At 46.5% G+C, this 14,672-nt stretch overlaps 1 protein-coding gene across 1 annotated transcript in view; it reads left to right on the top strand.

Annotated features, from left to right (window-relative positions):
* Window positions 1–14,672, top strand: part of FGF2 (fibroblast growth factor 2) — a 65,460-nt gene that overhangs the window by 42,410 nt on the left and 8,378 nt on the right. The window contains exon 2 of the mRNA XM_072625112.1: window positions 6,910–7,013. Within this exon, the coding sequence (XP_072481213.1) occupies window positions 6,910–7,013 (104 nt within the window). The remainder of the gene's footprint in view (window positions 1–6,909; window positions 7,014–14,672) is intronic.

The following is a 14,672-nucleotide window of genomic DNA, read 5'->3' as shown; positions in this document are numbered from 1 at the left end:
AGAACCCAAGTGTGGGGTCAGGGGGATGGGGAGGAGGGGAAACCTTTGAGAAAGGTAACTGGACTCCTTGAGAAATGAAGGGAATTATCTGGTAGATGGCTGCCACCAACATCCAAAAAAGGTTATGTAAGCAGATCATAGAGATGCAGAGGGTTGGTCTGGAAATGGTGATGTCAAGAAGCAAGAAATATATCTACTCCAGACCTGGCATTCTGGCAGGCATGGAGAAGATGCAGTGCCTTTGGGGGGGGGGGGGGGCGGGTAGCCAGGTTTCCATGTGTAAGAAGATGGAACAAAAGAAGAGATTTAAGATGAAGAAACAAGAGAATAGGGTTTCCAGAAGTCACGAGTAATGGAAGGAAAGAACAGAATGAGGTTTTGGTTGGGATAGATAAATGGAATACATTAGAAGGTAGGGAGGAAGTTGGCCAGGTGAGGGATGGAAAAGTAGGGGCCCCCACCTCCAAGGGTCCTGTAATAACAGAAGCCAAGTTAGCTCGTTCTTACACAAGCAACCAAGAAGACATCACTTCTCTCTGAAGTACTAGCTTTTGCTTCCCATATAAAAGAATATCGATATTTGATAAGAAGCAACATTTGTTAGCTGCCGTGGCCTCTGGGCTCTCCTGTTCTTGTTGTGGTAACTGACAGAATCAGTTATATTATAAGCTTATAAGTTAAGCTTCGTTAGGGATAGTGATAGCCTGTTTGAATTCATGTTTGTTCTTTTATCCATTTCCTATTTTTCAGTGTCAATATTCGTTTAAATGAGCCATAGAGGGTTGCCTCCACCATGCATAATAGTTTTTCATTTTTTATTTTTCTGATATATTGATTTTGATCTTTGCTCCAGCAACTCTGTGGTGCGTAGAGCGCTAATTCACAAATAACTCACGCTTTGGTAACCAATCATTTCCTCTGCTAACAAGCAGGGCCATATCCAGTAGCTCCAACTCCTTTCTAGAAGTAAACATTCATTACACGGGGAGATGAGGCTTCCCTCCAGTCTACAAACCTTTTCCTAATGCTCAGTCGTATTTTTTGCCATCCCTTCACTTTTGCCATGAACATCAAGTATCGAATATACATTGATTCTCTTGACCAATTTTTTAAATGGACATTTCTCTGCCTCTCTGGTCTCTACAGCAAAAGCTGGCATGTGGGCTTCATTTAGCCTCATGGAAATGTTGGCTGGTTTTTTTTAATGCTTGTTCTGAGCACTGCAATATAAAATAATCAAATGCCCAGTGAAGTTACTCTTTATCCTTCTTGACTTCTCTGCATCCTCTCCTCCAGGCTTTAGTGACACTGCTTTTTCCTGATTCTGCTCCAACCTGTTTGATCCTCTCTCCCTCCTCATTTCTACCTTCTGGCTTTCCTGGCAGCATCCTGCAAGACTCAGCTCAACTCTCAGGCCTAAGAGGTCTTTGTTACTCCTCTCCACCCCCCCCCCCCCATGTAAGTGCCTTCCCTTTGAAATGAATCCCCATTTACATGTTATATATCTTGTATGTACACAGTAATGTACATAATATCTCTCATTAAACTATGAATTCCTTGAAGGCAGGTTTTTTGCCTTTTTCTGTATTCCAGCTTTTAATACAGTGCTTGGTACACAGTAGGCGCTTCATAAATGATCATTGACCAACTTTCTGGATGCTTGTTAAAACTATCTCTGCTTTGGCTAAGAAAAACCTTTCCATCTAACTACAACTTTCGTCTCTCTTTCTCCGGGTTTCATTATATATTAGGAATGTCAGGAATGAAATGATTCAGTTCCTCCAGTCACATTTAAATTAATGTTGATAGGGGAGCCAAAAATAACGTGATTCTTAACCCTCTTTCTTTGACCACGGTTACTTCAGAAGCAGAAGGGGGCAGCACAGAACTGAGGGGCCATTCTGTATTCTCATCTCTCTCTCTCTCTCTCTCTCTCTCTCTCTCTCTCTCTCTCTCTCTCTCTCTCTCTCTCTCTCTCTCTCTCTCTCTCTCTCTCTCTCTCTCTCTCCCTCTCCCTCTCCCTCTCCCTCTCCCTCTCCCTCCTCCCTCTCCCTCTCCCTGTCTCCCTCTCCCTCTCCCTGTCTCCCTCTCCCTGTCTCCCTCTCCCTCTCCCTCTCCCTCTCCCTGTCTCCCTCTCCCTCTCCCTCTCCCTGTCTCCCTCTCCTCTCCCTCTCCCTCTCCCTCTCCTTCTCCCTCTCCCTCTCCCTGTCTCCAACTCCCTCTCCCTGTCTCCCTCTCCCTCTCCCTCTCTCCCTCTCCCTCTCCTGTCTCCCCTCGTCTCCCTCTCCCTCTCCCTCTCCCTCTCCCTCTCCCTGTCTCCCTCTCCCTCTCCCCTGTCCTCCCCTCTCCCTCTCCCTCTCCCTCTCCCTCTCCCTGTCTCCCTCTCCCTCTCCCTGTCTCCCTCGCCCTCTCCCTCTCCCTCTCCCTGTCTCCCTCTCCCTCTCCCTCTCCTGTCTCCTCTCCCTCTCCCTCTCCCTCTCCCTCTCCCTGTCTCCCTCTCCCTCTCCCTCTCCCTCTCCTCTCCCTGTCTCCCTCTCCCTCTCCCTCTCCCTGTCTCCCTCTCCCTCTCCCTCTCCCTGTCTCCCTCTCCCTGTCTCCCTCTCCCTCTCCCTCTCCCTCTCCCTCTCCCTGTCTCCCTCTCCCTCTCCCCTCTCCCTCTCCCTCTCCCTCTCCCTCTCCCTGTCTCCCTCTCCCTGTCTCCCTCTCCCTCTCCCTCTCCCTGTCTCCCTCCTCCCTCTCCCTCATCCCTCTCCCTTCCCTGTCTCCCCTCTCCCTCTCCCTCTCCCTGTCTCCCTCTCCCTCTCCCTCTCCCTGTCTCCCTCTCCCTGTCTCCCTCTCCCTCTCCCTCTCCCTCTCCCTGTCTCCCTCTCCCTCTCCCTCTCCCTCTCCCTGTCTCCCTCTCCCTGTCTCCCTCTCCCTCTCCCTCTCCCTCTCCCTGTCTCCCTCTCCCTCTCCCTCTCCCTCTCCCTCTCCCTGTCTCCCTCTCCCTCTCCCTCTCCCTCTCCCTGTCTCCCTCTCCCTCTCCCTCTCCCTCTCCCTGTCTCCCTCTCCCTCTCCCTGTCTCCCTCTCCCTCTCCCTCTCCCTCTCCCTGTCTCCCTCTCCCTGTCTCCCTCTCCCCTCTCCCTCTCCCTCTCCCTGTCTCCCTCTCCCTCTCCCTCTCCCTCTCCCTCTCCCTGTCTCCCCTCTCCCTCTCCCTGTCTCCCTCTCCCTCTCCCTCTCTCCCTCTCCCTCTCCCTGTCTCCCTGTCTCCCTCTCCCTCTCCCTCTCCCTCTCCCTCTCCCTGTCTCCCTCTCCCTCTCCCTGTCTCCCTCTCCCTCTCCCTCTCCCTCTCCCTGTCTCCCTCTCCCTCTCCCTGTCTCCCTCGCCCTCTCCCTCTCCCTCTCCCTGTCTCCCTCTCCCTCTCCCTCTCCCTGTCTCCCTCTCCCTCTCCCTCTCCCTCTCCCTCTCCCTGTCTCCCTCTCCCTCTCCCTCTCCCTCTCCCTCTCCCTGTCTCCCTCTCCCTCTCCCTCTCCCTGTCTCCCTCTCCCTCTCCCTCTCCCTGTCTCCCTCTCCCTGTCTCCCTCTCCCTCTCCCTCTCCCTCTCCCTCTCCCTGTCTCCCTCTCCCTCTCCCTCTCCCTCTCCCTCTCCCTCTCCCTGTCTCCCTCTCCCTGTCTCCCTCTCCCTCTCCCTCTCCCTGTCTCCCTCTCCCTCTCCCTCTCCCTCTCCCTTTCCCTGTCTCCCTCTCCCTCTCCCTCTCCCTGTCTCCCTCTCCCTCTCCCTCTCCCTGTCTCCCTCTCCCTGTCTCCCTCTCCCTCTCCCTCTCCCTCTCCTGTCTCCCCTCTCCCTCTCCCCTCTCCCTCTCCCTGTCTCCCTCTCCCTGTCTCCTCTCCCTCTCCCTCTCCCTCTCCCTGTCTCCCTCTCCCTCTCCCTCTCCCTCTCCCTCTCCCTGTCTCCCTCTCCCTCTCCCTCTCCCTCTCCCTGTCTCCCTCTCCCTCTCCCTCTCCCTCTCCCTCTCCCTCTCCCTCTCCCTCCTCCTTTTCTCACATTACTGTGTCCAGTTACCAAGAAGCCCATACTGAGCTAGTCTGGCCCAGAGAAAGTAGACAGTTCAGTGCAGCAACTATGCTAAGAGCCCCACTTTCCCCAGTAGAAACTTCTAGAGTTTACATGTTACTGGCAAAGCCTCCAGAACCCAGAACTTCTGTGCCCTGAAGTGATGTCAGAGTTGGCTTTGTGAATATCGCCTGTAAATAGACACACCAGCGCACAAACAGAAGAGAGGTCAGGAGGGACTCCGAGCAAATATTAATAAGTTGGCCTTAAGTTGGCCTTGCTAATGTTTCTATTAACATTTAAGTGTTTTTGATCGAAGTGTGAATACTTTGAGTTTGAATGGTTTTAATCCTTGTTCTGTTTAATGAACATTTTGTTGATAACTTGTTGAAATCATTAAGAAAAATGTTATTAGGTTTAAAAAAAGGAATGTGATATATTGTGGTGTGATGTCTCAGTACAATTAATATCATAAGTGAGAATTTGGGCTAGCCTTAGACTTCATCATCATGGATGGGTCATAGCCACCTTTGGAAGCCGGGTGAAGCTTCTAAATGCATGAGGCAAAAGAAAAAGATTGCAAGGGAAATCACTTATATCCACAGTTTCCGTGTTCCAATAACACTTTATTTAAAGATGTAGCAATTCTTTTTGCTCAAGAACGATACAAAAACAGGACCCCCAGACAACGGTTGGCTGGTGGGAGGGAGAGACACAACGTCCTCCAAGCTCTCTGTGGAGCTTCCCCTTCCCCGTCAAGTGCCCTAAGCAGATGAAATACTTTCAGACCAAGCCTTGGATTAATGAGTGTTACCTTGGTGCCTGAAGTGAGCAGCGATGTTAAGATAGAAACTGGGAATTACCAGATAAACTTGATATAGGTACTCCCCAGGAAGACAGGAGAAAGATGGAAGCTCTAGTCGGCTCTTCATCAGCTGCACATCTATCTCTATACCTGCCTCCCTCCGCCTCCTGGGTGCAGCAGCAGCAGCGCAGTGGCCCTAATGATCCTCAGAAGCTCCTCTTGTCTCTTTGTGTGTTGTTTGCGCTTCCAAACTCTATCCTCTCCTAAGTCTGGGGCTCACTTCTCTCCTCTTCTGAGATTTTGCTTTCCCCTCCTTCTGTACAAAAGCAGGGAACCTCTGCTTTTTTAGGTACTGACGCTGTTCTAGGTAGACTTCCTATCTGCCTGCGATCTCTGCTCTCCAGTGTCCTGCTCTAGAAGATGCTTTGGCTGCTAGGTCAAATAGGGCAATCAATATACAAGGAAAGAAATTAGGCACCTAAGACCATTTGTTCCATATCTTTTAGAGCTGTGAGGCTGAAATCGGAAGAGAGGAAGTGACTGGAGAAACAAGTCAAAGCCAAATCATTATCTAAGACTAGGGGCCTAATCCTGGAAGTCCTTGAGCTTGTCATATTAAAAATATTATATAATTCATTTCCTTTGTAATAATCTGCATTTTATTTTATGCAATTAAAAACATTATGCTGAGAAGTAGTCCACAGGTTTCATGAACCAAAGGGGTCTGGGCCCCAAAGGTTAAGAATGCCTGTTTTAAGGAGAGACAATGTAGGGTAGTTGAAAGAACACAGGGTGATTTGAAGTCTGAATCCCTGGATTTGTATCTGGGCTGTCCTGTGTCTGTGTGCTCTTGGACAAGCAATTTCTTCTAGGCCTCAGTTTCCTCCTGTGTAAAAATGAGGGGATTAGGGGATAAGTGGAGTTCTTAGGTGTCTTTCTGTACTATATCCTGCGAATAAATCATGTAACTAGTTAGTTGTACTCAGGGGTGTGCAGATGCCCACCTAAATTGGTGAATTTTCCATGTGAGCGTTTATGTCAGGCCTAGAGGCCTAAGGGCTACCTGAGTCTTTCCTTACCTGTGGCAGGTCTTCGGCTGGCCAAACTGGATAAATGTATGAGAGAAGAGACTTTCCAGAGTCGAACAAGGGTTAGGCTTTATTCAGGGTCTTGGTTACATGTGCAGGGGGAATTCTTCCTCAGGAGAGAGGAGTCCTCCTCCCAAGGAGGCAAAGATCTTACAGTAAGAGAATGGAAGTGGGAGTGGGAGAGGGGAGAGGAAAGAGGGGAGAGGGGCCTTCTGTCCTCTAAGGGCCCCTCAGTGCTAAGAACGCCTTCAGGCTTTCCTGACCCTACTTAAGCTCTCCCGCCGCATGGTTTGCACCTGAATACAGTGCCTGTTCTCAGCCCTTAGACAACAATAGGTGTGCTCAGACCATGGATTAATCTCAAGGGCGGGATGCTCTCCCCAGCAAGTTTCCCACAGGGAAGAGGCGGAAATGCACGAGATAGCCCGGGTCTCACACCTCAATTCCCAGCTGTTCCCTGGGGGGCCTCATGAGAACTCTAAGGTTTAGAAGTCCTCACTTTTACCTGCCTGAGACTGTCCACATGAGACTGAGCTTACACCCCCAACACGTTTATACCTCAGAAATCTGAATCTCAGATAATACTGCACCTGAGAATCCTTTCATTAAAAAAATTTCATAAAAAAAAAGATACCAGGAGAGGTAGGTGGTACACTGGATAGAGTAGCAGCCCTGGAGTCAGGAGGACTTGAGTTCAAATTCAGCCTCAGATACTCACTAGCTGTGTGACCCTGAGCAAGTCATTCAACCCCAATTGCATCCAAAAAAAAATCAGAATTAGATAAGACCTGGAGAGAAGTCACTTGCTGAAGGTCAGATAAATGGTTAATGTCAGAGTTGAGGCTGAGACAAAGGTCCCCTTGCTCCTTCCCAGTTGGCTGTTCTTGCAAAATGTGGGAGTTGGGTCCCTTCCATCTCACTGGTGCATGGGGTCTCAGTGGCCCTGCAGTCATTGTCCCCTCTTGTTTTTCTCTTTTCCCAGTTAAACTACAACTTCAGGCAGAAGAGAGAGGAGTGGTGTCTATTAAGGGAGTATGTGCCAACCGCTATCTTGCCATGAAGGAGGATGGCAGATTACTGGCTCTGGTAGGTAATGGTTCTTACTTTCTTTTTAACCAAATGTTTTACTTTCTATGTTCAGAGTTAGTAGCAGCGGTCATCACCTAAAAATATTTTACTCCCAAATTTTGAAAGTTTTCTTATATTGAATAATTGTATTAGAATTAATTTATATGGACTTTTTTTTGGGGGGGGTGGGATAGGGGATGGAAGGAAGTCTTCCAGACCTGTGATTTCATTGGCATACAGAAGTACAACAATGAAATCATCACACAATGAATCAATGAACTATGCAATTTCCAGTGTGGAATTTCCTTTTACCAATGCAGATTTGCTGGTGAGCAGCATATGATCTTACAGAATTGCCTGAGGCAATAATAAGAGTCTGCGTGTTCTGTCCAAGGTCAGTCAGTCAGTGTGTGTCAAAGACAGATGAATCCAAGTTTGCCTTTCAAAGGTGGCAAACCTAACTGGGCACACTCTACTTAGCGTGTGGGTTTTGCCTTTGGAACTTAGCAAACTAAATACTTCAAAGCGAATAAATGATTCTGATTTTTTTATGGCTTGGAAATATAGGTAGCAAAAAGATTTCTTTTTTATGTTCTTAAGTACTAATGGTTTGAATATATGAGAGGAGTAAAATTTCAGCTGGGGAAATGGAGGTAGCAAGGTGTTTTGAAAAGCACACAGGTCTGAGGACTTGGGTTTGAATGCTGGCTCTGCCACCTTTCCGGACTTGGATAACTCATTTCCCAAGTCTGGGCCTTTGGATTAGTCACTTCCAAGTTCTCTTCCAGGCTACTATTACTGACAGCCAAGGAGACGAGAGGAGCTACTTTGTAACTTTTTTTTGTTCCTTTCTTACCTTGTGGTAAGACAACCTACCTTCTTATACTTTAGAATACAAGTCAGTGAAAGATTATTCCATACATTGTTGCAAACCCTGACAGGGAGAGGCAGCTGGCACAGGGAATTTCTATGAGGTGAGTGGGCTGTTGAACAGGAACCATTTCCCACAGGTGGAGTTGTTGTTGAGTGGTTTTTCAGTCTTTTCATGTCTGACTTTCCATGACCCCTTTTGGGGTTTTCTTGGCAGAGATATTGGAGAGGTTTGCCATTTCCTTCTCCAACTCTTTTTACAGGTGGGGAAACTGAGGCAAACAGGATTAAATAACTTGCCTAGGGTCACACAGCTAGTAAGTGTCTGAACCTGGAATTGAACTCATGAAGACGAGTCTATCCACTCTATCTACTGTGTCACCTTGTTATGCCTTTCCCCAGGGACTTGAAGTATACAGAAAACATGTTGTCCTCTGTATTTATAGTCTCAGAATTGGGGTTGTTTCAGCAGCTGGATGTTGTGTTTAAGGGGAGGGGAGGTTTGTCTTTGGTTACCTGAGATCTTATATCTAGAATTGGAAGGGGCCTTGGAGACCATTAAGTCCACATTCCCTTCCCAGCTCTTATTTTTCAGAGAAGACAACTGAGGCACAGAGAGTTCCAGTGCCTTGTTCAGGATCATACAACTAATAAGTGTCAGAATTTGCATTTGAACCTAGTCTCCTAGCTTCTTGTCTAGGGTTCTATCCACTGCTCCATACTGCCACTTCATAAGAAGTGGGGGTGGAGTGGGGTTAAAGGAGGGCAAAGGGTGGGGTTAGATGCTGCTGCCCATTTAACACCAAAGTAGAGGCTTATTCTATAATGGTATTACTCACTGTCAAGAAGGGAAAATTCTGTGTCCCTGTTTGTGTCACCACAATGACAAGTATTTTCCCATCTTCTTGGCTGCTATCTGTCTAGAGCGAGGGGGAGTGAGTTTGCCCTGGTGCTCAGATTGGTGGGGAAGTGGCAGCCTCCTGTTAATGGCGCTCGTTCCCAAAGCCAGAAGTGAGGCCCTCACTCAAAGCTCTATGGACCACAGAGAGCAAAAGAGAATAAACGGCATCCTTCACAATGAAATATTTGTGTGCATAAATCCAGGAGGAGTAAAGAAATAAAACCCCAGTTATAGCCTGGGCCCTGAGAGGCGGGGGAGGGCTGTGCAGAATGTTGATGTATCATGATAGAGACTTGTCCAGACAAAGTACCAGGGAAACTTTTGTGTTAGCCTCGTCTTCTCTGTGGTTTTCATTTGGACGCTTCATATTGGAGTTCTAAATAACTGATGACATCTGGATAGTGTTTTACACATAATAGTCTTGGTTCCCCACTTTTGTCCTAAAAACTAGGGGGTGGCCACTAACACAACTGCTGCTGGTGTCCTGGGGGCATCCCACTCACCTTGGCTGAGTTGTCCTAGAATGTTCTCCTTCCTCACCTCTGCCTTTTATAGTCTCTAGTTTCCTTCAAGGTTCAGCTCAAGACTCATCTTCACAGTGCTTCTCTTTTACTCCTGCAGAGATGCTGTGGGGTCCTCTGGCTTTTGCAATTATCACCACTCTTTTTAGCTCTTCCCAAAACCCTCCCCCCTCCATCTCCATCTCTCTCTCTCTCTGTCTCTGTCTCTGTCTCTGTCTCTGTCTCTCTCTCTCTCTCTCTCTCTCTCCATTTCTCTCTTTCTCTCTCTCTCTCTTTTCCTTTCTCTCCCTCCCTCCCACACTCTCCCTCCCTGTCTCTGATTATAGAGTTGAGGAAGGGTCCTTAGAAGTCATCTCATTCAGTTGCCTCATTTTATTTTTTCATCCATCTCCATTTTTTAATCTTATTTTTATTACTTTATTTTTATATCACCTTCATTTATTTTTTAAGTTCCATTTTCTATTCAGGTCTATATTCTCAGTTCATTAAGCACAGTTCATGCCAGGTTAACCTCATTTTCTTTTTGGATAGTGAGAAAGGAGAGATGTGGATCAGACAAGAATACAATCGTCAGACAGATTCAGAGATGGCTGGGTGCCCAAACTATGGGAAGTGATATGCAGTCTAGCCAGGTATGCTAGAACCATGTTCATCATTCAGTGTCAATACGGCAGGTCTGCAGTGGAGTACCCCAGGGATCTGTGCTTGGCCCTGTGATTGGTTAAAGGCACAGGTGAAACACTGATCAAACTTGCAAATGATATAAAGCTGAGTAGGGCAGTTCATACTGTATATGACCAAGTCAGGATCCAAAAGTATCTTGATGACTTAGAGCACTGGGCTGAATTTAACAATGTGAAATTCATTAGGGATGAAAGTAAAGTTGTGCCCTTGGTTCCAAAAAAAATCAACGTCATAAGTATTAGATGCATGGTTAGACAACACTAGTTCTGAAATAGACCTGAGGGTTTCAGTGGACTCCTAGCTCAATGTGAATCAGCAAGCAGTGTGATGGGGTAGCCAGAAAAGCTAATGAGATCTTGAGCTGCCTTAAGATGGACAGAGATTCTAGGAATAGAGGGGTGAACTCTGCCCTTGCCCAGCCTTGCCCTAGAGTATTGTGGTCAGTGGTTTGAGAAGTATATAGAGGAAAACAATCAAAATGGTGCAGAACTTGAGTCTGAGTCCATGTCATATGAGAATCTGTTGAAAGAACTGGGCATGTTCTGCCAGGGGAAGGAAAAACCCTCGGACATGAAAGCTGTCTTCAGATCTCTGAAGGGTTGTCATGTGAAGGATGGACTAGACTCCATTTAGTCCCAGAGGGTAGGACCAGCAGGTCAAAGTTGCCAAAAGGCACAGCTAGGCTTCATGTCTGGAAAATCACCCTAATAATCAGTGTCGCCAAAGCAGAATGAGCCACTTCAGTAGGTGAAGGTCTTCAGGCAAGGGCTGGACAGCTACTTGGTATGACAGGGAGGCTATAGTAGTGATGCCGTCTAGTGTGTGGTAGACCAGAAGGCCGTGGAAGACCTCAAGTTTTGTGATTCTATTCTATAACTGTGGTCAGTATGATATGCCTCGTTTTTCACTTCACTCTGTCTTTGAGGTCTCCACCCTTTGTTGAAACTCAATTTCTTTGCCTCACATCCTGGACAGCAATCAACTCTGCTTTGTTTAAAAAACCAAAAACAAACCCAATGATTAAGGTCTAAACCAGACAAAGCATCAGACTAAACAGTGACAGAATCTAAAGTAGCTTTTGAGGTGTCTAATCCAACCTGTATTTGAATAGAAATCTTTTCTGTAACAGAACAACAGCTTGGCATAGTGTACTGGGCAATGGATTTTGAGTCTGGTACTGCCTTAGACACTTATTATTTAGGGGTCTCTGGACAAACCCCTTAATATTTGCGCTTTAGTTTCCTCATTTGGAAAATGGGTTGTATTTAAAGGCCTCAAAACTCTTTTCTTGATGTGCATTTATGATTCTGTGATACTAGAAGAACCAAAAATAAAAATGAAAAAGTCTCCTGCCCTCAAACAACTTCTATCCTACAATAGGATAACAATGTCTAAATAGAAAATTAGCTACAAGATAATTTGAGGGAAAATAAAGCAAAAGGAAAGGCAGTAAGGTAGCTCCTGGAATCAGGAAGACTCCTTAGGAAGACACTTACTAACTGTGTGACCCTGGGCATGTCGCTTAACCCTGTTGGCCTCAATTTCTTCATCTGTAAAATAAGTTAGAGAAGGAAATAGCAAACCACTTCAGGATCTTTGCCAAGAAAATCCAAAATGGGGTCACGGAGAGTTGGATGTGACTGAAAAAATGATTAAACAACAATAATTTCACAAACTCACCATATTTAATTACAAAAAAAAGAACACAGAGTTGAGTATTTTCTATCAAATCAATCACTGTAATTCAACTAACACTTATGAATCACCTATTATGTGCCAGGCACTGTGCTAAGTACATTTTCTAAAAAGTGGAGCCCAGACTCGGAAAGAGCCTTGAATTTGCAGCCATAAGATCGGAGTGTTCTTGGTTCTGTCCTTTACCCCCATGAGACCTTGGACACTTAATTCATCAAACCTCTTGGACTTTGGTCTCTTCTTCTGTAAAAGGTTGGACTACATGGTCCCCAAGGTTTCTTCTATGTCTAAATTCTGGGATTACTGTCCCATACTAAAGAGTCTGATACAGGATTCAAGTATTGGCCAACTGTGACAAACCCTATTTTTTATCTCAGAGAAGTTGTTTTTTTCGGCCTTTCTGGACACTGCAAATCCCCTGAGTACTGAGAAGACAACTTTTTTATCCTTCTCAAGATATTTTGCATTTACCCATTTTGGAAGCTCCTTGAAGCTAGGGACTGTTTTTCTTTGCATTATCAGTGCTTGCCACATAGTAGGTGCTTAATGAATTCTTGTTAAATGAGTTAAAGAGCTTTGCAGACTCGAAGCACTAACCATATTTTGTTGACTAGTTTATTATTATAAACATGCCAATCTATAGTTCAGTGGGTTCAATCCCTTTTGGTATCTGATGAAATTCTAAGGTGCCCTTTTCCTCTTCATGTCTTTTCTTGGCTTCCTTGAGTTCCCACATTTCCTTTAGTCAAGGTTCCTTACTTGCCTCCAGGGCAACTTTCTCTTCTTTTTCCTTTTGAGGGAGAGATTTCCTTCAGTTTCCCCCTTCTTCTGTCTGTTCTTGACCCTGATCTCTACCCGCCCTGACCAGCAGTGACCTCATGATCCTCTGAATGATCATTGGTAAGCAGCCAATAGAGTGTGTAATGAATGACAAAAGGGGCCAAGGTGGTGCTCTCCCCTTCCAAGGAAGTGAATCAGCTGTAACTGTTAATACTTTCGGCATGACCAGGAGGAGAGAAAGGCTTTTAAATTCAGGATGTGACAAAACATGGAGGGTGAATCACAATGGTGTCTGCCCCAGCCCTCTTTTGGCTCCCATGCAGTGGTGGGAAGATGGAAAGAGACACCACTGCACAAGCTTCTGTCAGAATGACTTGGCTGTGCCTGGCATTATTCACCATCCTCTGAGAACGACTGCCTTCTCCCAGTCTGGATTTCAGTGAATGGTTCTGATTCTGCTGGAATCGAGTCACTCTGTGGCCTGTCACTGAACTGTCACTCAGCGAGTTTCCACTGATCATGACGGCAGGGACTGCAGCCTCAGTGTCTCTGGGCTGGGGTTAGTCAAGGATGGAGCTGGTCACCTCAAGGGTGTAGGATAGGAAATGAATGAATGGATGAACATTCAGCTATTACTATGTGCCAAGTGCTGGAGATATAAATAGAAAAACATCATAATAAACCCCAATCTCTCCAGCTGTGGTAGGTAATGGAGAGGGATGCAGTGCCTGCTGCTCTTCTGGACAGGATCGTTCTGAGGGCCAGAAGACAGTTAGGAAAGAGGACAGATGCTAATGCAGGCAGCCAGGTGGCGCCATAGTGCATGGAGCACTGAACCTGGAGTCAGGAAGACTCATCTTCACAAGTTCAAATCTGGCCTCAGACACTTCCCAGCTCTGTGACCCTGGGAAAGTCACCTCACCATGTTTGCCTCAGTTTCCTCATCTACCCAATGATCTGGAGAAGGAAATTGCAAATCACTCCAGTATTTCTGCCAAGAAAACCCCAGTGAGGTCATGAAGAGTTGGATGCAACTGAACAACAAAACTTAAAAGCTTAAAGCTTATAGGCTTAAAGACTAGGTTGTCTTTTCATTTCTAAGAGCTCCCTTGGATTCATGTTGCTCAACCTGGCACCAGATGGAAGAGTTCTCAGATCTGTCTGTCTTAGCACTGTTTGGGAAGTGTGGCATTCTCCTCCATCTTCCATAAAGTGGGTACAGCATTCGAGTTGGAATCAGGAAGACCTACTTATAGCTCCACCTTGGGAAATTATCACTGTGACCCTGAGAAAGTCACTAAAGCTCGCTGAGACTCAGGCAACTTTCCATCTATGAAGTCACAAACCCAGGGTTTGAATCCCAGCCCGTTATACTTATTAACTGTGTGATGAGGAGTATTCCCCCTCTCTCTGAACCCCAGGAAACTCTTGTGGCAATGTGGACTGAGTCCCTGAGTGAATGCCAGGAAGACCTAGGTTTGTGACCCTGGGCAAAACTCTTAACTTCTCTGGGCTGCAGTTTCTTTAAATAATTTCTAAGTTGCTTTCCAGCCTTAAATCTACATTCCTGTGCCATTACAAACAGGTGGCCGCTATCTGTGTTGGTAGAGGAAGTTTCCACACTGAACACACAGTCTTTGACATATTCATGCATCATTCAGCCAAACAGACTGCCCAGGTCCAAAACAGGGGATGGAGAAATCTTAATGTCTTTGCCTGTTTCTGATGCAACAGCAGACATGCGGAAAGTCACTGAGCAGTTCTCTCCTGCTGGGATGCTTTCCCCTCCCCCTCCGCCTTTCTGGCCTCCTTCAGCTCCCAAATAAATCCCACCTTCTACAGGAAGCCCTTCCCAATCTTCCTTGATTCTAGAGCCTTCCCTCTGTTGATCCCTCCCCTCCCCTTCCCTTCCCTCTCTTTCTGAATAAAGTTCTAGGCTTGGAATCAGGATGCCTCACCTTCCTAAGTTCAAATTTAGCCTCAGACATTGACTGTGTGACCCTGGACAAATCACTTAGCTCTGTTTGCCTCAGTTTCCTCATCTATAAAATGAACCAGAGAAGGAAATGGTCAACCACTCCAGTATCTTTGTCAAGGAAACCTCCTGATGGGGTCACAGAGAGTTGGACACAACGGAACAACGACAAATATCATGTTTGCACATAATTGTTTAAGTGCTTCTCCTCCCTTGGTGAGCTCCAGAGAGGACGGACAGCGTTCCTGCCT

The sequence above is a fragment of the Notamacropus eugenii genome, chromosome 7 (assembly GCF_028372415.1).
Source record: "Notamacropus eugenii isolate mMacEug1 chromosome 7, mMacEug1.pri_v2, whole genome shotgun sequence".
In the NCBI taxonomy this organism is placed as follows: domain Eukaryota; kingdom Metazoa; phylum Chordata; class Mammalia; order Diprotodontia; family Macropodidae; genus Notamacropus; species Notamacropus eugenii.
The sequence above is the reverse complement of the archived record's forward strand: the minus strand, read 5'-3'. Positions and strand labels throughout refer to the sequence as shown.